A 23365-nucleotide genomic window follows, 5' to 3' on the forward strand; every position below is an offset into this window, starting at 1 on the left:
CGCAACATTTTATTTCGGCCATTTTAGTTAGTACTTATAATAAACATAGTACATCGAATTATATTAAACGAATTTGATAGAAACTCGAGTAGCTTTTGATTAAAAACTTACTTATCAGCTACTAGTGCGTTTTTGCATCTTCGTTATGATATTGAAAATTACGCAAAGTATTAAAAAAAAAATTATATAAAATCTGAAGTTTGGTCTAATACTTGTTTCTATTACTACGCACACTAGCTAGGCAACTATTTCTAGGATTTTACTTATAACTATTCTAGAGAAGAGACTAGATAAGATTCGTGGCTCACCTTTGCATATTATGACGATAACAACTTTAACAACTTTTTAAATACGTTATATCTCAAAAACGGTGGTTCGTAGGAAAAAGGTATTGATAAATTTTTTGTAGATTATTTTAGGATCTACAATTTTTTACTGAGATATTTTTATGATAAAACTTACCGTTTAGCTGACAATCGAGAAAAACTCATTTTTTTACCTTGAATAAAAAAAAATCCATACAGGGGAAAGATAGGGAATTTTTAAAATTTTATTTTCAATCATATTTTTAACAATCTTACAGATTTTCAGCTTGATGGGAATTTATCTGCCTTCACTCTCATTTCTAGGTCTATATTGACCGAACTATAAGATAAAATTAAGAATACAGTAAAAAAAAAACTAACTTAAGTAAAAATTTAATCGTAATTCTAAAAATATCTGCTTCATTCAAAATTATAGTTATGATTCAACAGGAAAACTTATTATGTGGTTTTTCGTATTTAGATTCTAAACCAATGGTTGTGTAGCGCGGAACTGGCAAAGTGAGCGAGAAGGCAAACAAAAACGCTAGTCTGCCACGAATCCGATCGACCTCACCGTCAGTGTTAGACGTGTTTTATTTCGGAACCTTCCTTGTAGTGAATTGGGCGTGTCGCAGTCTTTGAAAACAGTATGTATATCTATGATTATTATTTTAATAGTATATCGATCTCAGTAGATAGTATGATATTAGCTAATTATTTTTGTATAATGACTCCTCACGTACCGGCTCGGCGCCGCTTGTTTGCAAAATTTTAAAAGCCGGTTCGAGTGATTGTAGTTTATTTTTAGACGCGTTAGGCGTTCCAGTGTTTTATTTTGCATGTTATTATCTGCATTTATCTTTTGTTTTAGAATCCACTATGAGCGGACAACAGTATTACCCGTACAAGGTAAGTTTCCACTTTCCTCCTACATTATAGAACAATCTACAGCTCGATCGATTCTCAAAAGATGATGTCATCTTAGAACGCGGTCTTGTTAAATGTAGTTATGGGTAAACTAATTAAAATAAAATATATATATAGAATATAAATGCATAAAATTAGTAATTTCAGTTTCTTCTTTTATTTAAGCATGTTACAATTACTAAAAAAATATACTATAGGGATGACAAACATAACCCTTAAATAATATTTATTTATAAATTTGAATATGTAGATATGTATTTTTCTTACATTTCATTGCTTACTTTGTGGCTGATATTTAAAAAAACATAATTCATCAAAAAACTAATATGCCGTAGCAAATGGACTAGTTTTTAAAATGTTCGCTGAACACGACATGCAATTATTCTGATAATGAATAAATATTTACAGAAGTAAGAGAAAATATGTTTTTTTTTTATTAAAAAATGCAACAACAATTTTAATTCTAATGGATATAAAAAAAATCACAAGAGTAATTAAAATGCTGTTGTTCATAGTTATATCCATTACTTGGTGAAAATAAGGTTACATGGATCGGTTTTTCCTCAGTGCACCCCCACCGTGTACCCCGCGGAGCCTTTCGAGCCCGCGGCGGATGCGGAAACCCTCCGCAAGGCTATGAAAGGCTTCGGAACAGACGAGAAAGCCATCATCAACGTCCTCTGCAGACGCGGTATCGTTCAACGTCTGGAAATCGCTGAAACGTTCAAGACTAACTATGGAAAGGTTTGTATTTATTCATAGTATTATACAATAAGTTAGACTAATTTACGTTAATATTATTCAATGGTATATATATAACGCTTACGTATTTTTTATTCAATTTATAAAAGCAAACAATCTAAAAGAGTAATGAGATCTAGCACTTTCGCGAGTTTCATTCATTCAATTCAATCTAACTATGTAGTTTTCAGTATTTAAAAACACTTAGCGACATTGTTAATTAAAAATAAAAAATCGGTGTAAAAATTACGCCACAACAATTTAAATTTAATAAATATAATTCAAAGATCTTTTCATTTAACTGTTTTTTTTTAACCTGTTGACCGGTAGGCATATACGCAATATAGCGATAAGTCTAGGAGTGCTAGAATGTGTCGCATTGAGTCAACGAACCTAAGACCTAGATAACTAACCGCAACTTAATAAGATATAGCATAAGACTACCTTAAACTACGTATATATTTCACATTAGTTATTTAATATATTATAAATAAATGCAGACAATTACACTCAACACCATTTATGTATAAGTTATTCTTGTGTACTTAATTATTTATTTCCTTAAATCAATTCATATTGTGTATAACAGATAATGTAAATAATTTTGCATTAAAGCGTACTTCGGTAACATTTAAAAATATAACCAGTACAATATAGATAGTCGGATACACAAGACTAACTAGTATTGTACAAATGCTACAATAAGTATACTTAGAACGATATGCAAGAGAGTGAAGGTTATATTCATTTAAGACATACAAATTTTATGTTTGAGTTTTGGTTATATTTAGATCAATGTGTTGAAAGAAAAAAAACATCGAACAGATCTTGAAATATCTTCTACCTGCGACTTAACATTTGAATTATAAACATAACAAGTTTTAAGATTGCGTTTATTATTATTAAATAGTTGTTCATTGTCTGTGGTTTAAGATGTTTTCCCGCTTATCTTATCTGTGACTGTGATGTTTAATAGTTTGCAAACTTTCATACTTCGAAACACTGATCAATTATGTTTTATTCCACTTATCATTATACTATATATATGAAGTTAAACTAATTATATTGTGGACCAAATATTGTTTCATTATATGTCACTCGCGTTAATATATATACCATGCTTATCGTATTTATGACGATAATGAAAAAACAACAGTTTAGAAGTATGTCGAACAAAAAAACAATAATTGGTATAATGATTCGTATATTTAATTAAATGAACTCTTTCTAATCCAATTAAATAGCTTAAATTTTAGTCGTTACTTTGATTTTTAATTAATGACTTTTTTATATTGCCTTGGATTCTCTTTCTATAAATGTAAAATTATAAATCATAACCTTTAATGCTAAGAAGTCTTATTATAAAGATACAAATTTATTGTAATTGATTTTAATTGTTTCAAATTGCTCACGGACCAAAATGCGAAAATATAAAACAACATAGGATATGAAACAATAGCTATGTCTACTCATTGTGAAGGAATTTGTTCGCGTCATGATAAACTGGCATTGAGTTGATACATTATAATAATGTACCTGAGAAAATGATTCAACATCGTATTCTTCCGCGACCTTCCATGTTTTTAGGCCTAGGAAATAATTCTTAGAGACGTAATTAAACCAATGCTTTAATCGTTATTCAAAAAAATATATGGTGTAATTGTTGTCTATGGTACCAACGAATAATCTTGATAGTGTTAACAATACAGATCTGGCTTCATTATATTAATACAATAAAATTGCGATGTCAACGACAATAACTGCAATCTGCTTTACACACTAATGATATGCTTAGAAGTTATTTACGACGATAATGTGGATGTTATAATATATAGAAACTATTTGTTACATTGGCATAACAATCAAAACCAAATAAAAAGCCTTATTATTAAAAAAAACTATTCTCTACCAGGACTTGATCAGTGAACTGAAAAGCGAGCTGTCCGGCAACCTTGAGAATGTGATCGTAGCTCTCATGACCCCTCTACCACACTTCTACGCTAAAGAACTCCACGACGCTGTTGCGGGGATCGGAACCGATGAAGAAGCCATCATTGAGATCCTCTGCACCTTGTCCAATTACGGCATCAGGACTATTTCGGCTTTCTATGAACAATGTAAGTACATACATTTATACTTTCGAGAATGTTCCAGAATATTATGCTACACTAATGTAAGAGCGTTTGATACTATCTCGCGTTGACGGGTATAAAATTTCATACAATTTTCGGTCGTATTTAAATCCAAATAAGCATGGTTTTTGTTTACACGAATTTTACATCTAGTACAGAAATAATATTACTTACCGTACATTTATCCTTGTTAACTAAATTCTAACGTAAGTATTTAAATCAGTTTGTTTATTTTGTATTTGCATTAAATTCAGTGACGGTATTTTTATTGAAAATATTATGAATAGTTTGCAAAACCAATTAAGGTGTGTCTAAAAAGCTTTTAACCTACTAGAGAATTAAAAACTATTCTAATTTTTTACTCCATTTGTATATTGTGTATGAAAGTTATAGCACGCGATAGTGCATTTGTTTAGTAATACATGGAAACAGTTATCGATTGCTCATAGATTTATTCCTTGTGGCGCATTTTTGTATTCAATTGCTTTTATCACGTAAAAATTATGTCAATTGTACTAATATTTATATAAAAATTATCAGTGTAGGTTTGTTAAGCTCTGGTAGTTTCATACCGTGAAGGTTATCTGGGATATGGTTAATTTAAATAAGTCATTCCGCACCGACGAGACCTCTGGTTTTTGAACGTTTTTTGTTAGGGTGGGAACCTTCGTTTTATGATTTTTCTCAACATAGTCCTCATGCTTTGTACATTTTACTAAGTGTATAGACTGCGTTAGCCAGTTATCGACTGGCCATGAATTATTAGGTCACGTTGGTGTGCACATAGCGTCATATTTCATTAGTATTCATGACTGCATTAATTTTAAAGCCGGGGCTAGATGATTAGATATATTTAAAAATAATTATGGTGTTTAAAAACATAAAACAATGTTTATTTCATTAATAAATGGGCTGATTGTTTGATCCTATAAATTCAGTTTCTCGACGATTGATCTTCGCTTTACTGATTTGAATAATATAGAATTTAATTCAACGTAATATATCATAGTTTATCTCGAGACGGTATCCTATAATGATATGAATGGAATATTTTACATAAATTATTATTTATTGCCATTTTAAAATAAATATTGTTTAATTTATGAGACAATTAAAAAAATATGTATTTTTTTCTTTAGTGTATGGCAAAAGCCTAGAATCCGACCTGAAAGGTGACACTTCGGGTCACTTCAAGCGTCTGTGTGTGTCTCTGTGTATGGCCAACCGTGACGAGAATGCTGGTGTCGATGAGGGCGCTGCTAAGGCTGATGCCGAAGCCCTGGCCTCCGCTGGCGAAGGTCAGTGGGGTACTGACGAGTCCGTGTTCAACTCTATCCTTATCACTCGCTCCTACCAACAACTTAGACAGGTGAGATATTTGTTTTTTTAAGAAAGCTGCCATTAATAATTAATTGTTTGGTACTATGCTAGTAAATTTTATTGTTGGTATGTTTTTATTATACAGTGATTTACATTATTTTGAACCCATCATGTAGGTATAATCATATTGACCTATTTAGCTATAGTATACATTCTTTTTTAATATTTTCAGATCTTCGCTGAATATGAAGCATTAGCAGGCAAAGACATCGAGGAGACCATCAAGAAGGAATTTTCTGGAAGCGTGGAGAAGGGTATGCTTGCTATTGGTAAGTATTGTGAAGGGAAAATTTGTTAAATATATACCTCCTATGTCTTCGTTAAAAGAGATTTTAACAACAAAAAGTTGTGGATAGGTTAAGGTTGAATCTGCTAATAAAATCTATTATCTGTATATAATTTTTTTCTATCTTTAGATAGATTTTGTATCTGTTTTTAATTCACTTCTTTCTAATTTTTACTCTGTGCACTTTTACTTTATATTATATATTTATATATATAATTTTTTTTGGTAAAACAACCTAATCCACATATTTCTTAATCTAATGGCCATTTACTCTATGTACTTGACAACTCATTAACAATGAGTCATTTATGAGTGATCACTGATGACGCAACAAGGTCAGATTTGTCTACAGAAGGAAGTTAACTGTGACCTTGATACGAGTCATGCCTTTTTTTTAGAAACAGTGTATGGGAAAATTGACTAGAATATTTTAGGAGCGTTAACGATTTTATTCGTTAATATCACGGCCATATAATAAAAGGACAGATAATATCAATGACCGTGATAACATTAATGTTTTTTACGGTTTAATTACTCAATTCGAACGTGATTTTGTTGAACCTTTATCGCTGTACGTGTCAAAAAAGAACTCAATCTTATGAAATTATTACTGTTCCCGATATATTTTTAAAATAAATACCGATCCTAACCTCAATTATAAAGTTTCTGTTACAAATAAGATTCTGGACCTAGATTAATGTAATAAAAAAAAGTGAAATAGAGTAAATTTGCTATGAAGATTAATTTCTTCATAAGTTAATGCCAGTTCGTGTCTCTTCCATTCTACACGACACTGGCAGAATGTTCTGTGCACGTCCTTGCACGGATGAAACCGTATAATACAACAAACCAAATAAGCTTAATTTCATTAATAATATTCCGTAAAAAATTTGTATATTATTTAAATGAAACTAATATATTCGGACTACGGGCAGACGAGAGGATCACGGTTGCTGTTAGTAACCCAAACGTCGGGAGTGTAGTTTTAAAAATAAAATAACGTGTAGTAGTCCGAAAATGTTAGTCTCATTTAAATGAATACTCGCGAAAGTGTTAGATATAATTTTGTATATTGTATTTATTATAGTGAAATGCGTGAAGAGCAAAGTGGGCTTCTTCGCCGAGCGCTTGTATTACTCGATGAAGGGAATTGGAACCAATGACAAGACTCTCATCAGAATCATTGTCAGTCGCTCCGAGATCGATCTCGGAGACATCAAGCAGGCCTTCCTTGAGAAATTCGGAAAGCCCTTAGAGGACTGGATCTCGGTGAGTGTTCTTATCCTGCTACATGTTTTTATTATTAAATTGGTTGCTCAATATGAAGAAAAAAATGGAATATTTTTAAAATAATTACTTTCGCATATACCACTTTAGTTGAGCTGCCATTTGGTAAAAGTAAATAATTTAGATAGTGGGTACATAATAGGTATAGAGTGTATGTGCTAAACAAATCAATAACCACTATAGTGATTCACTTAGATGAACATTTCATGAGAACTCATCATCAGCGTTGTGTCCAACAACAAATACATTTCCTATAGATGTCTACACCGAAACTAACCCACATTTATTGTTTGTAACTAACCGCATGGCAGAACTAAAGACAGTATAGCATAAAATGTATCAAAAGCTGACCCATACTTTCTATTATGAACAAAAAATATGTAAAATATTTATGCTTTACAAATTAATAAGCATGATGATATGGAATGTATTCACTGTAACAGATTTCTCTGGACTATCAAAAACTTTCACCGTTCAAGCAAATAATTATATATACAGATCTATTTATGTATCCAACCATGTAAACCTTAAAAACATGTATATAGGCCTGTAAACCTTTGATATTTTATATTTAAATAAATATAACTAAAGCCTGTGTTACATAACAGAAAAGTTTGAGGAAGATTAAATGTTTGGTAATAGTGAATCAGTAGAAATAGCTGACGTTTTGATTACAGGGCGACACATCCGGGGATTACAAGAAGGCATTACTCACACTTGTTGAATAAACGGCATGGATCCACAAATGCTACTTATATTAAGTTTATAGTTTCTGTCAATTGTTAGGTTCATAGGTCATAGTTTAAAATCACTTCACCACTCTCTCATAGGTTATGCGACAGGTGTAAATTTTTTTTATTTTTTTTTGGAGATCTGTATATTTTGCTTCCTATCTCATGTTCCTTGCACAGCTAACAGCTTCGAACGCATGATAGTGTACCTAGAATGCTTTTTTTTTACAAGTAGTTTGGCATTTTTCAGGGGGAGATTGAAGGATCCCTCGGTTATCTCCTATCTGCAATGTGTTACTAAGGCTACCGGTTTTAAGACATCTTAACTACGTTAGCCTGTGCCGTGTGAACATTTCGTACCTTTGGGTACATTTTAATGCATTTTGATATCATAAGTTATATATATATTTGTATGTTTTGTAATCTCATGCTGATATCGATTGCACGCCGTGTGATTTATTAATAGAAATTATGGGCCAGTTTCAATATGAAATGCTAGTACAGTGTTGTGTTGTATATCTTTACAGGACGATCTAGACGGTGACTTCAAGACTGTGCTAGTCACACTTAGCGCTTAGTCCTGCAAAATAAATTATTTGCAAAATGAAATTTATTTTTTTTAAAAGATATTTTTAAGCAATGCATGCATCGGATGTGTAGTTTAATAGAATTGAATGTAATATTTTGCAGGATGATACGAAAGGCGACTACAAACGGGTGTTACTCACTCTCGTTTCTTAAGAGCATAATAAGACTACATATGTGTGTATAGCGCTTGCGGTGAATTGAGTTCCGTTGTGAAACTGCCTTTATAACTGTTGAAATGTTTCTTAGTAATATGCTTGATATTTTTGTGAAAATGAGATATTTATTGGTGCTGTAGTTTTGTTTACGATGTATTATTATATATATATTAAAAATACATTATTAATAAAACTATTGTATGTTTCAAGTTCGTTTCAGTTAGCGTCCCGTATTCCTTCCCTTGTTATCTGCAAAATAAATAATTTATTGATTATTTTTGTTACTTTAATTATAATTAAAAAAAAAAAAGAAAAATTTCCAAATTTAAATGTTTTATATTGAGACAAATGTTTGGTCACTATTCTCTGTATACACTCTAGCTAAATACTGTGTTGTAAGGAAATGTAAGAACGCCATAGGCTTTGGATATTGTCCAAATCTATGAAATGTTAATATCCTTGTAATGTTTTGATTGAGTGTTCCAAATTGTAGAGTTATTTTAGAACATTTAAATCAATTACAAGTGTTTCGTGAAGCTTTTTTGTAGGTCTTAGATAAAGTAATAGAGGTTACCGAGATAAATAAATAAAGATAAATTTTGGATACATAAAAGAAGTTTGATGTATTCGTAACTGGAAATATTACAAGAAACGTTTTAAACATTTCTAGAACAATTGTAAATAGAGGATATTTTTTTTAAATATACTTTTACAGACCCCAAATAAAAAAAAATCTCTCGATAGTTACAGGCAATAGATTTTTTTGTACATATTTAATGTGACAAAATAAAAAACACAGGTGATGATGGATAAAAAAAAAACAAAAATGAAAAAACCTTAAGTTAACAGCTGCCTCTGTGCTAATATTTATCTTTAATTGTACATCACTAGACTTCTATTCATCACAAAATAGAAGGTGTATATTATATCTATTTTCCTTCTACACTTATACAGTAAACCAATTGAGAAAACAGAAATACAAACCTTGAATTTAACAGCTGCCTCTGGTGCAGTATTACTCTTTGCCAGAACAGCACAGGACTCATTCTTATCAGCACAGAGGAGAAGGCGTATATTACAGCGATGAGCCCAAGCATCACCCAAAGCGCCAACAAGCGCTCCGGACGATAGACCTAATCTATTACTCATTTCATTTGTCAACACCACCTGTAAGGAGAAATGGAGTGATCATATGTTCACCTGTAGTGGTAGATATTTGAAAAATATAAAACAAAACATAGCTATAATAATAACGTAATAGTTTACACATAGCAGAAGAATATTTAAAAATTTCCATAAATTGGTTATACAAAAGATATATTGATTAAAAAAATATATAATATCTAAATTAATTTTTGTGTAAATAATTCAGATGGATACACTAAAAGTAGAAATGACAAGATTCTGGAATGTGATCAAAAATAAATATTTTTTTTCAAATATTCTTTTATTATAGATAAAAGACCTTTAAGCAAGTGTTATTGTGTGCCTATTACAATGCAACTGAAATAAATTATCATGTTATTCATACTGATTTGTATGTAACAAAAAATTTAATATGACTTATTTGAATTTTTTTTTTATGACAAAGAGGGGCAAACGAGCAGACTGATGGAGGTAGTAACCGTCGCCCATGGACAACCGCAAAATAATTTTTTGGATGCGTTGCCACCCATATTTGGGGAAGAGGGATAGGAAAGGGTGGGACAAAGAAAAGGCTCTCAACCAACAATCAGCTCTCTCACTTATTGGGCGAAACACAACCATTAAAGACTGCTTCACGCCAATCTTATGTGAAGGTGGTACTTCCCCGGTTGAGCCAACACATGTTAGAGCTGTAGTTACTTGACCGCAGCTAGACTCTACCACCTTAAAATTTAAAATACTTTAAATACTCACAGCTATTTGTTTATCTACAGCTAACTTGTGTAAGTCAGCCATCAAACGGAACAACAATCCGGTTCTTTGTTTCAGAGATATTGAACCTTCTTTAAATGGAAAGGCTATAGAATCAATTACTATAAGCTTCACCTAAAAACATATTTATGAAAGAATCTTATAATTCATAAAACCTCCAAGGTTATATTGTCATATTACATTAGGATATTCAGTTAAATAATTTGGTAATTGGTTTAAAAACGAGCAAAATTTTTCCAGGCCAATTGTCTTAATATAATGAAATTTTTTCAATGCATCTTCCTCACTTATAGCTATTGATGTATCCAATAATCTTTGGCATTTAGCTAAGCTAGCAAATAATATTTCTGAAAAAATAACTGTCGTTACTCAACAACATCTTTCCTAATATAAAACATTATAAGAGCATAAATAAACTCACCTTTAAATCTACATAATGTAAAGTTTGTATTTGTGTCTATGTACAGTGATTCAGATTGTAGGCCACCCAATACTTTAGGGACTTGGACAGATGCACATAACTGTAAACTGAAATTTAATTAACGACTTGATGGTTCAAAACTATGAATTTAAGGAGATTAAGTTTTGTATTATTACCACAGTTGAGTTTTCCCAGTGCCGGGTAAGCCTAAAACTTCAGTCAAACTTCCTAACGGTATTCCATCGTCTCCAAGAGTTTTATCCAGTTTCTGACTAAATGTAGGTATAGCGGGTGAGCTGGTTTCGATCTACAGAACATTTTTCCGTGTAATTATCACTGGCGAAAATTAGTTAAAACTGTTTAAATTACATATACCATCCATGTAGTACCTGCCAAAGATCTGCAGCATTATAAATTTTAAAGTTAGTAGTCATTAAAATAAAGACATATACTCTCTGTCTATTAGTTATCTATAAAAGTTAATTGATTACAAAATAACAATTCATAGAATTTTTGAAATTCAAACTTTTAAGTTGTCATTTTGCTAATTCCTATTCTTGACAGATTGGATATAAATTATAAAGGTATGTCATAGTCAATAATAAGGTGTACATATTTAAAATTGTATATGTTAAAAAAAAATAAAAAATTGTTTAAATAAAATAGAATAAAAAATTATATTTTTTTATATTACACTTGTTACGAATTCCTCTTAAAGATCAGCTCCTTTACTTTTTTTAATATATATTATTCAAATATCTATACATGACAAGCGTTTTGATAGTAAATGTCACTTGTCACATTTATGAAAGTTATGACAACAAAACAATCTTAAAATCAAGATCTTCTTCTTCTTAAAAAAAAGTACTCTGAAACTCTAATAAAATGAATCAAATGAACATGCACGTGCCAATGAACCCTGTGGGGGCGAATCCTAACGTAGGGATGCAAGGAATGCCGGTGTCCGTTTCAATCATGCCCGTCGCTTCGCCCCAGCAGATGCAACCAGTAATGGCTCCTCAACCTCCTCAGCAGGATAAAATGGACAATATATCCAAAGTTAAAACATTAATGGGATCTCTTCGTGAATCCCTGCCGGTAAGAAGCTTAAATTGACCAATTTATCTCTGAATGCTGTAATGGTGGAAGCTTGCAGGATGTATATGTTATACTTTTACATTACAGTTTGTTCACTCTAGGGTTATTTCAAATTATGTAAGATTAAACACGTAGATACACAATAATACAGAAATAGTTTAACTTATTGTTTTGTGTATTTGTTATATTATATATGAATTAATATTCAAATAGAAAATTTAGGATTAAAAATTTATTGATATAAACACAAAGCACCTGCATACTTTGGAATATGTCATTTCAATTACTTTGTTTAGTTTTTCATATAGTTCATATTATAATTTTGATTTAAATATAAGCTCAACATTGTTTTGATATTAAAAACATAAATACATCATTACAGATGACATTAAAATCAGCGGCTCAAATATTGCATCTCAATTACAACATAGACTCAAATACCCAGTAAGTAAAAATTTTATATTTTTCAAATTATTCTACTGAAAGTCTTCATTTCAAGTTAAATATTTAATTTATATAATACTTGGCATTTTTAAATTAACAGAACCTATGAAATATTTAAGATTATATAATCAATAAACATATTATAATTATATGAGAGTAATCTCCATTTGTATTTTTTTTATAATTTTATACAGACTGAATTTTGCATATTAATGGAGTATAAAATTATAATAAAACATTTTATAATCTGTGTTAAAAGTGTTCTATTTATCTTGAAGCAAACTATTTTTTTGTATTTTATTAGCAAAGTATTTAATGTTTTTTTTTTACAGAAAAGGCATCGATAATCCTGTACCGAGATTTGACAAGAATTTAGAGGAGTTTTTTTCACTTTGTGATCAAATGGAGTTACATTTAGTAAGTGGAAATACAATCTTTGTACCTTTAACCTATTTAATGTATTCCTAAGTGAAGATAATATATTACATTATAAGCATTATTATCTGCAAAAATTCTTTAAATGTATTGATCGCGATTTTCTTATTTGGCTATTCTCTGTTACAATATTTGATTTTTAATTTGATAACTACTTAACAACATGCTGATGTTAGAAAACAAAATATTTACTTATAGATTACTCAAATAGAAAGGTATATCGATTTCTATCATGTAAACAATATCTTTCTTCAGTGGAAGTTTCCATTTATTAAGATAAAACATATCAGGTGACTATGTAAACAATTCTATATAGGTATCCCTTTCACCTATATGAATGTCATTAGGAAATTTCTCCCAATCAAATCCACTTGCAGCAATGTTTGTATAGGATTTTATATATAACTTTTTGACCCGGCAACAGATTGTGATTATCATTGATGTTGTTGCTTTATTTGTTATCAGGCAACATAACAAGTATAGCATTTATAAAGCTCGGTTTCCATTAGTAAACAAACAATGTTTTATCGATTTTATATGTATGTTTTGTATGCATTCATGGAAATTTATGTGAATATTATCATCTTTGGCTAATGTATGATAATTCCAATGGTTCCTGCAAGTGTAGTATATGGGGGAATTTTTATGTAAATATATTTTACACTGGTTTATATACATTTAGATAAATTGCTCAACTATTTGGGCCGACTTCAATCGGGAGTTTTATCAGTGTTTGAAAGAGAAAAAAGTATAATTAAGTAAGATTTTTAGTGATGTACTGTATGTTGTAGAAGGTTTATATTTTTATTAATATTTAATTTCTTTTATGCTTATGGATAAGAATTACTTTTTTATGGATTAAATTTCCATAAAAATCTAAGGAGATAATAATTTCGTAATATATATACTTGTTGCGCAATACATATATTTGTTTGGGGTCATTCAAATTGTAGCCAAACCATGAATCTATAATAGTTAAATTTTTTTCTTTCTTTAACACATACATAGTGTTTGTCACGAAAAAAGGTGATATATTTTTTTATCTTTCCAAATTTAATAATATAATTGCTATGTGAGTAATCAGCTTTAGAATTATAACATTGACGTGATGTGTGGTTCGATTGCGTTGATGCATTTTTCTATTTCATTGATTGGCGTATATTTATATTTTATACGGCGTGGAAGCAAATTAAAATGGCGACACTTATAGTTTATAGAACATAAACAAACAAGTACTTCCTTATTCGTCCATAAACCTCTACTTTTATCTAAAGAGGAAACTCCTTACCGTAAATTGAATGTTACGTGCCGGATTTAATGTCTCCTTTTATATTTATTATTGATTAATTATTTAGAGCAATATTATTTTTGCCTCAAAACAGTTTCAAATTTACTGTTTACATATTATAACATAATATTTGAGAACGATAAATTTACAAGTAACTTTTAAAGTCAAGTTTGTATACAAGAGTGAAATATCATTTTAATATAAAACTATCGTAGAAAAATAAAATGAAGTTATATACTACGTAGGTGTTTTTAATATTACCTATATGTAAATAACGATGAGTTTCAATTTAGAATTTAGTTGACATTTTGATTTATCTTTCACAGACATTAAAATATTGTTCGAAGTACCATAGACTATAGAATTCGGGGATTATCATTTTTTTTAAACTTTTCTAGCGGGAAAGTTAAAAGTTCTTAATCACGGACTATATATTTACAGAGAACAGCGATAACCTGTATCCAACAAGCACAGTCTGCAGCTCATTATTTACCTTTGACCGTCATACCTTCAAGATTGGACTCCGGACCTACGACACAGGTAAAAAAATTTAAAATCACGACATTTTTGTTCTCATTTAATGTACCTTCACAAAGCACCGGTTGTAACTCAAAACATTTATCACGCCATAAAATCTGGTTTTCCACGTTATAAAATCATAATTTTGATACAATTGCCATATACCATAATATAGTCAAAACAGCACTAGCGTTTTTTTTCTTTAAATTAATCTCTTAAATTAAAACTTTTGCTATAAATCTTATTAAGCAATTTATATCGCTTTCAGTCAAATTAACTCACATCATTATGCGTTGCTTGCCATTGTGTCCCGGATGTTATTGTTAAGATAAAATATTGTCTAGCAATTATCGTACGTTATTCTTATTTACAATCTAAGTAACTATAGAGTTTCATAATAATCGGCTCACTTGTTTTTGTATTGTCTCTTAGTTTTTAGCAATACAACAAAAATTATAGTTGACGGGCAAGCCGAAGCCATTTTATGAAGTTTGTATGTCGCCTGGCGTGTTTTAATTTCACGTTTAAATTGCATTATCTTTATTGTTTCTTGTTTATTTTATCATCGTTATCTCAAGGCGCGGTCCATTTACAGGGCCCTTGAAACTGATCTTATAATCGGTCTTCATGACGTCATTTAAACATGTGATTGACACGTCTATTTCCGGCTAGTACCGGAAGAAATAGATAAACATTATGGATAATAAACGTGAAGGATAAAAGTGAAAATACGTGCTGTCTGCATCAATTCGATATATGTAATAAAAAAATTAGAACATGAAGTTAATAAACTGGCGCCATTATACGTACGTCAACAGCCATTGCATAAATAATAATGAATTATGATATCCCAGAACTAAATATAGACAATAAAAATGTATAAAAACAATGCACTGTTATGCTGCAGGGCCGGCATTTGTATCTGATATATTTATATTAACATTCGACACCAAGGTTTCCGATAACTTTCTGGAGGCACATCGAATGTTCTGCGCCGATAACGAATTGCATTGTTCCATAAACAACATCCTTTCACACCGGGAAGACAAGAGCTGTATTTACAGTATATTTTTCGGCGTCTGACAAATAAAAAAGACTAATTTTTGTCTTCGGCTTCGGCTATATTAAGTGCATATATTTTTTAATATGCTCGCAATATTTAATTGTCTTGGTAATAGTCTCTATAAGTCTGCCCTTCTCACACGAATGCTTCCATATTTTTAGTTAGTTATTTTATATAACTTTTATTTATACAACACGATAATGATTTTATACTAGTAGCAGCCAAGACTTTGTTCTAGAGGAATTGATTACAAAGTCCACAGTGCAGTTCGATATAGATTATATGAGAGATGTTCTTTATATTGAAAAAATAATAATCACTATTTATTAGACGTGAAAGATGAGGCCTTCATTTTAAAAGTTACGTCCGAAATCGAGGGTAGTCTTAGAACAAAAAGAATTCTTGATCCCCAAAATCACAATATACTAGAGATTTAATTATATACAGGATTTACGTTATTATGTATGATGAAAAATATAAAATCCTTTACATTAAGTTTTGAAAAATGTTATATGTATAGCATCTAACAGAAAACTGTTTTAATTTTATTTAAAAATATTTTTTATTTTTTTGTTTTCCTATAAGTATTGCATAGACATTAATGGTGTATTTTACAGGAAACAACACTGAGCTACCCTCAATACCTCAACACCGTGCGTCTTCAAATATCATACGCTAAGGACATCCACGACACACTGGTCGCCGCAGCACAGAACATATCCCCGACGGAATAATAAACAAACCATAGACAAAAAATAATAATTTTATTTGTACTATAATAATTATCATTAAAACGAAATTACATGATATCCTTTTAATTTCTAAATATCCGCATACATTTTCTAACTAGTAATTACATTCATTAAAATCTATTCAACTTAAATTTAAAGTCAATTCATTAAAATGATATATCAATTATTAAAAAAAAAAAAAAAACATAATATTAATACAGAAACTATTTTTTGTTTGTTTTGAGATCGATGAAATAAACTTACAATAAATAACAATAATAAAAGTAATAAATTCTATAAAATTTCAACCTTACATAAATATGATAACATTTTATTAATAAAATATCATATGGAGCCGGCCTTTGGATAGAAAGTTATTAATTTTTTAAAATCTAAATGTATCACATCAAATAAAATACTATCAGTCTTTAAATTGGGATTCGTTTCTTAGATTCATGTTTTCATTCTTTATTTGAACACCGTACCTGAAAAAAAAAACAATCTATAATATTCAATCATAAAAAGTCTAAATCGAAATGGTAAGACGCGGGTTTGTATATGATATTTCATCTTAGATTATGCGTTTTTAAACATTTTTAAGATACATCTATGACCTAATTCATAAATTCGAAATCTAAAAATTCTAACGAAACTAAGAAGTGAATACACTATATACAAAAAATATTTTCTACAATAATTGTTACATTACTTTATAACTAACTCATATTGTTTCTAGAACATTTTTTTTTAAATAAAATTTATCAATTTTAAAAATAAAATACATAAATAAAACCGTCTTGATACTGGCAAGACAGGCAAAAGTCAATTTGTTTTTCATTGCAAAGGAATATTCCTTGAGACAAGAACTCGTATCTTTATATGAAATAAATTATTTAGCCCTGGGGGGTAAAGCGAAAGGAAAGGACATAAATCTTTATTATCGAATCCTCGGTCCTTTGTTTGTGACGACCCAAGATAAAGTTATTATTGTGACATAAATATGGCTTCTCTGTGGAATAATACGGAGCCAATATGGCTGCATCGAAACGATGCATTCACAAACAAGATTAGATAAATTATCTTGATTTTGTTTATGATTTTAGGAGCACGCAGACCATAAATATATAGACAATATTAGATAATACTAACATGTGTTAGAAGTTCGCAAAGTGTTATCGAAAATGCACGAAAATATAGCGGTAATGTTAGAGATATTGTTACATAATATGCCGGTTGCTATGTCGACTGGAGTACGATCACCCCTATGATAAGGGCATCATATGTTCAGTAATGTCCCCTTGGTAACAGGATTTTGCTGGTATAACGATAAGGCCTCAATAAATTAGTTTTAGCTTGGCTCAACATTTTTATTATATAACATTGTTTCATTATAATACATTTAGATGTTTTTAATTTTCGAAATAATCCCTATTTGCCACAACAATCATCATTAGGAACGAGCTGGCAGAATAAATAATGAAGATAGTGGACGGTAAATAATTCTACGAATTCTGTTAGGAATCGATCTTAATATGTTTCTAATGCACACTATATGACAGTACAATATACATCCGTGTTGGTAATGTGTGAAGTTTTTTAATCTGTGAAATTGGGTACTAAGTAAACGCTTTCTGTTACTACTGAATATAAAAGCTTTTTTATGTAATTAAGTGACGTCCGTAATATAAATCACTTTGTTTTCCAACAATCATAGATACCTACATTATACCGTTATCTCAAAACATTAATAAATTTCAAGTTATGGACGTAATACGTTATGACAGTTATAATAAGTTAATTCAACTTGATGTGTATTAACAATAGTAATTATTACATAGCAACATAATAGGAACTACTCGTGACGATTACTATTCACTTTATCAATCAGTGAAATGTTAATTTTTTATTTCATTAGTGTTGCTTCGTCTTATTTTTTTTTTTATATTTGCCATATGGCTGATACCAAAGCAAACTATACGTTTCTTGTCAAACTCGAGTAAAACCATTACCACTGTTTTTAAGAAAACATCATATATTAAAAATATTGAGTCAATACTATATTTAGCCAAAGCTATTTTACTTGTTTGCTAGAATCTTCAGAGTATATATACCTTATTATTAAAAGAGTAAAGTTTTAGGGTCTCACCTTCATCCAAATACCTGTTGTGCAGCGTAGGTGATGTGAAGGAATCCGTCGGTGGAACGGAACTGTTCGTATGCCTGCGACATCGTCATACTGTGGCTCACTAGGACTTTATCATTCACCAACAGATACAACGCCTGAAGAAATAAAACTTGTTTATAGTCTTCATATTTAATCTATTTCCTCTATAACTTTTTTTATATGGTATGGCTTCATACAAAGTGTAACTTCAAATATGACGTTTTCAGTATCTGACAACTGACAGTACTGGATGAGCTAAAAGTTTCGCTGAGATAAATTTTTATTTAAATAAAATTTTTAACTTTCTTCATAATTCATAATATTTATTTATTGAAATCAAACGATCATTGAGTGATTTTGTCAGGAAATAATTGTTTAGAAAGCAGGATGTGTACTGATAAAGCAGGGTGTAGATATGCGATGTCAATTTTTTGTTCCATAATAATATGTAATATATTAAATATTTACGTACTTGTGAATCTCTCAATTTCATCTTTGTCCGAATGATGTAGAGGAACTGTGACATAGTGAGTTCTTGAGGCACTAGGAATTTGTTCCTACCTAAGACCGGTACCTCTTTCTCTCTTGAATATCTTTCCACGTACAACTACAAAATATAATCAATGTAATAATATTAATTAGAACGTATACTCATTTTATTAAGGCTCAGAATACCAGTATCTCAGAATACCAATTAAATGATTAGGAAACAGAAATACTGTCCGTTCACTTCAACATTATCAATTATAGCGTTTTAAGCTCACTCTACACACAATTTTTTTTTTATTAATTTCGGAAACCGTAATATCTAATAATTTATGTTTTAATTTCGATCTTTGTTTATTCTATATATATAATTCTTACCGGTATTTTATTCGGAAATCGGTCTCTAATGACTTGTACCTCTTTATTAGACCCCGTCATATCTGCAAGCAATTAAAAGAATACATCATTACTTATATATTCTATATCTGGCAGACTGTTATCTTAAGAATAATTGATGCTCCAGTTTCACAGATTACTAAAACCGCAAAAACCGTTAATATGCATTCAAATAGTTCTCACCATCTTGATAACCGAAAACTTCTTGAGATGCATACGTTATGTATAAAAATCCATCCTCGTCACCGTAGAGTTCGTACGCCTGAGACATAGTCAAACTCATGCTCAGCATAGACCTGTTGTTTATGATTAAATACAGCGCCTGTTTGATAAAAAAAGATGTTTACTTTAATCATTATTATAATAACATAATTACACGATAAGCATGATTAGCAAATGTTAATCATTGAGTATAACGACTTAATTTGAATTAGTTTATACATTAGATGGTGTTTTGACTATGACAGTTGTTAAGATAAAAGTACGTTTCGCGCATGCGTCATAATAATATAATAAATGTATATCTAACAGCTTAAATAAACTGGCCATAAACCAGTTTAAATTTTTTTTTAATAAACTCTTACTTGGTTTGGTTTAATCCTTATTCTGTTGCGTATTATAACTAAGAATTGAGACATCGTTATGTCTTCTGGTACAAGGAACTTTGTTTTATCCAAAGTCGGTAGGCCTCTCTCTTTATGGTATCTCTCTACTATGAGCTAAAAAATAATAATTGATTAGACAAGATAACGTAATATATATTTTATTTTATATTAAAAGTTTTTCATTGAATATATTTTCTTACCGGTATTTTATTTGGGAATTTGCTTTTAATCGCCATTACTTCTTCTTTTCTAGTAACTGCAAATAGATTTATATATTTTTATTTTGTGATTTTCCAAATACTTAGTCAAGGAGCTATAAATACAGATATAAACCGTATAAAATATCAATAAATACAATTTTAAATACAAGACCAAAGTGTTGACTGTTGAATGACATTCTTCCAATGTACACATGTATACAGAGAATAAAAAAAAATCTAATCCAACAGTCTTATTTTGCCCTAGTAGGTTCAAATATGGTTAGGTAGGGAGAAGAGCTTGGACAGTGGAGGTGAGCGTTTAACGCGCTTTAGTTAGGGGCCCCTTAAATCTACACCTGGGTAGCAAGTTCCAGGCGCTGTTAAAGCTCCTCTCCCTGCAACGCGATGGAGCCGGCACCCGCACGGTTAATCCATTGAATGCTAAGAGGTTTCGTCTCTTAAATCATCGTGGGAAGTGAACTAATACATTTGAAATATTTATTTTAGTCATGTTCAATACTGCAGGAGGTATGTTTTTAGATTTGTCGTTTGAAAAATATTTAAGTGTCGTATTTAATAGCTCATATTATTTTTTCGAAGTAACTGTTTTAAAATAAAAAGAAAAGCGAATTTAAGTTTTGTTCAAAAATCAACTGTTCCATGCTTGATAAAAAGTAAAAGTTGGAATTTCGTGATGTTATTACAAACCTTAATTTTCTCTTTATATTATTAATTTAAGGGTAAAAAATTTTAGATAATCAGACAGAAAAAAAAATTATTTGATGTTTGATATCATTACTGTTTCATTTTCAATTTACTTTATTGATTCATATATGAGAATTACTAAGTAAAAATTGTTTTAGTACAATCTTATTGTATTATTTTGCTTTGAATCATATTAAAATTTACGTCTGAGTGAATCGAAGGACGGTATAGTTTTTGGGTGACGAGAATTTATTATGCTCTTTCTCGAAGTTTCTTTGGAAGCGGCCAAACGAGTTTTTGTGTGTTCGTAAAGTAAGGATAAGGATCAATAGCCAACCCTCTTAATTTTTTTTATAAATTTGTATAACCATATGAAAGCACAATGTCACAGAACATTATTTTGATTAAAACATTTGCGGTGTTCTGCCAATATAAGTTTCCTATGTTATGATAATTTGAACAGATAAAGGTTATAAATTAAATAATAAAATTGATGCATCGTAGTACTACCAAATTTTTGATTTATACTTAATGATATAAGTAAAATATTACTTTCCATTATAATGAGAATGCTGGAAGCGTTTTTTATTTCGCCCTGCGAACTCTAATTTGGACGTCGTGGTTGAGATCACGTCCACAAATTTATAATGCGTTTAATTATTTACATGCAATTAACATTTACGTATATTTGTGTGCAAATAACTAATTGTTTACACGATACAATACAATAAAATAGAGTATTTAGTTCAATGAACTGATTTTATTAAAATACTTTTGATGGTTCCAATTACAGGAATAAGGAAAAATTTTAGTGCTTTTTTTCTAATAGTAGGTTCTAGGTACTTATCCTTAACACAAGTTTGCATTGTATCACTAGGAAAGCAGAGTATCTAGTTTCACATAAAATAACCTACGTTAATACTATAATACGCGAAGATTTATTATTAAAAAACTGTTAACATATGGTTTGAAATTTAACCATCGAAATTTTTACTACGCGTTCATGTAATACGCTAAAATCAGAATATTTTAAGGTTATAACTTTAAATTACTTGTTATATAAAAATAGCCCGTCCAAACAGATAAACTACTGATATGTTTGTAAGTACAGGTCAATAGTCTATTAAAGATAGATATGATTATTATTTAAATTATTATTTAATACTTTTTTATCTTGTACAGAAGTACTATAAAGGACGCATAAGTACAATAAGTACTTTATAATATAAAAAAAAATCACCTTATTTCGAAATTATACGAATAAAAATATCTTTAATTTTTATTAAAAAAAAAATCAAAACAGAAAATAATATGTATTTAAAAAAATATATATTTCTAAACATTTAATTGCGGGTAGTAAATATTATGTACAGTTTTTAATTATAAAGTTAATTGAATTCAATTACGAATAAAAAAATGTGTATATATATTTATATATTGTTTTAAACATATATATATATATATATATATATGTTTTAAACAATATATTAAATAAAAAAATGCATTATAAGTAAATTCATATATACTCTTATTTTAAATATTTTCGACTACACAAAACTCACCAAACGGTTTCTTAGTCTTAAAACACTGTTTCACATTATGGTTCACATCGTGTTTAATGAGAGTGGTTATAAAGTTTAACTCCATTTTAAAACATTCACCGGCAAACTATTTATTTATTTAATATATAATTCCAATACGACAATAGCCGTGCACTCTCCGTGGGCTTTGAAGCTTGACTAATATTCCGTTAAGCATTAACTTCTATACAACTGCATGAATTGATGCAAAGTTGTAAACATATGGAGTTATCGGGTTATTTAATTTGTTTACTTTGGCTACAGGGCTATAGAACTAAACATACCCCGGCCTCCTGGTTCGATGTCCATGTCGTAAAATTTATGCCCAGGTAGTGTTTTTGTCCTAGCACATTCTTTGACAAACGAAATGTAACAATACTGAATATGTATAAGAAATTTTCTATCTGTTTCGAGTAACATATATTGCATTAGTTAGTTTAAAAATACCGTCTTTGATAAACTTTTTGGTTGTCATCATAATGAGTGAGCTTATCGTTAATGTTTCAGTTTAATCCGGAATCATTATCTAGGTCACTTGACTCCGACTGTTAATAAAATGAAAGGTAACAATAATTTCTTATAAGTCAAAACAACTTATAAATTCATATGCTTATATTATTTCGGTGTAGGTACATTGTGGTGGCGTAGTAAAACATTTGTATAAAAAAAAACTTACAATAAAAAAGATAATTAGATTTAGGTAAGTAATTGAATTTCCTGCTTCTTATGTTCTGTTTAGCACATTTTAATAGATTTTCTTAGCAATTCTGCAATCTATAAT

The 23365-nt window shown here is 29.9% G+C and overlaps 4 protein-coding genes across 9 annotated transcripts; 2 read left to right on the forward strand and 2 right to left on the reverse strand.

Annotated features, from left to right (window-relative positions):
• Positions 1 to 792: 792 nt before the first annotated feature.
• On the forward strand, positions 793 to 8725 carry LOC116773787 (annexin B9). Of its 4 annotated transcripts, none has more exons than XM_032666256.2 (8): positions 793 to 952; positions 1177 to 1214; positions 1800 to 1976; positions 3886 to 4090; positions 5245 to 5474; positions 5658 to 5754; positions 6859 to 7040; positions 7736 to 8725. In XM_032666256.2, exons 2-8 carry the CDS (start codon positions 1185 to 1187, stop codon positions 7784 to 7786), a joined length of 972 nt encoding a protein of 323 aa, XP_032522147.1. In that variant the 5' UTR covers positions 793 to 952; positions 1177 to 1184; the 3' UTR covers positions 7787 to 8725. The 4 variants fall into 4 exon arrangements, with proteins under 4 accessions (XP_032522147.1, XP_032522144.1, XP_032522145.1 ...); XM_032666253.2 differs by having other exon boundaries at positions 8040 to 8725; XM_032666254.2 differs by having other exon boundaries at positions 8317 to 8725.
• LOC116773789 (DNA repair protein RAD51 homolog 3) lies at positions 8047 to 11426 on the reverse strand. Its single transcript, XM_032666259.2, has 7 exons — positions 11260 to 11426; positions 11047 to 11177; positions 10871 to 10977; positions 10630 to 10796; positions 10432 to 10563; positions 9517 to 9699; positions 8047 to 8781 (listed from the first exon to the last, which is right to left on the reverse strand). The coding sequence occupies exons 1-7, from the start codon at positions 11302 to 11304 to the stop codon at positions 8749 to 8751; spliced, it is 798 nt and encodes a 265-aa protein (XP_032522150.2). The 5' UTR covers positions 11305 to 11426; the 3' UTR covers positions 8047 to 8748.
• A 237-nt stretch (positions 11427 to 11663) lies between these two features.
• On the forward strand, positions 11664 to 16524 carry LOC116773792 (mediator of RNA polymerase II transcription subunit 29). Its single transcript, XM_032666262.2, has 5 exons — positions 11664 to 11968; positions 12351 to 12412; positions 12745 to 12829; positions 14577 to 14675; positions 16335 to 16524. Exons 1-5 carry the CDS (start codon positions 11756 to 11758, stop codon positions 16449 to 16451), a joined length of 576 nt encoding a protein of 191 aa, XP_032522153.1. The 5' UTR covers positions 11664 to 11755; the 3' UTR covers positions 16452 to 16524.
• On the reverse strand, positions 16463 to 23340 carry LOC116774124 (microtubule-associated proteins 1A/1B light chain 3B-like). Of its 3 annotated transcripts, none has more exons than XM_061523882.1 (8): positions 23261 to 23340; positions 20300 to 20355; positions 20079 to 20213; positions 19678 to 19816; positions 19477 to 19538; positions 19085 to 19219; positions 18595 to 18728; positions 16463 to 16933 (listed from the first exon to the last, which is right to left on the reverse strand). In XM_061523882.1, the coding sequence occupies exons 2-7, from the start codon at positions 20333 to 20335 to the stop codon at positions 18597 to 18599; spliced, it is 639 nt and encodes a 212-aa protein (XP_061379866.1). In that variant the 5' UTR covers positions 20336 to 20355; positions 23261 to 23340; the 3' UTR covers positions 16463 to 16933; positions 18595 to 18596. The 3 variants fall into 3 exon arrangements, with proteins under 3 accessions (XP_061379866.1, XP_032522670.1, XP_032522669.1); XM_032666779.2 differs by lacking the exon at positions 23261 to 23340 and adding an exon at positions 22869 to 22976; XM_032666778.2 differs by lacking the exon at positions 23261 to 23340 and adding an exon at positions 22567 to 22841.
• Between the last annotated feature and the right edge of the window lie 25 nt (positions 23341 to 23365).

The sequence above is a fragment of the Danaus plexippus genome, chromosome 20, assembly GCF_018135715.1.
Source record: "Danaus plexippus chromosome 20, MEX_DaPlex, whole genome shotgun sequence".
In the NCBI taxonomy this organism is placed as follows: domain Eukaryota; kingdom Metazoa; phylum Arthropoda; class Insecta; order Lepidoptera; family Nymphalidae; genus Danaus; species Danaus plexippus.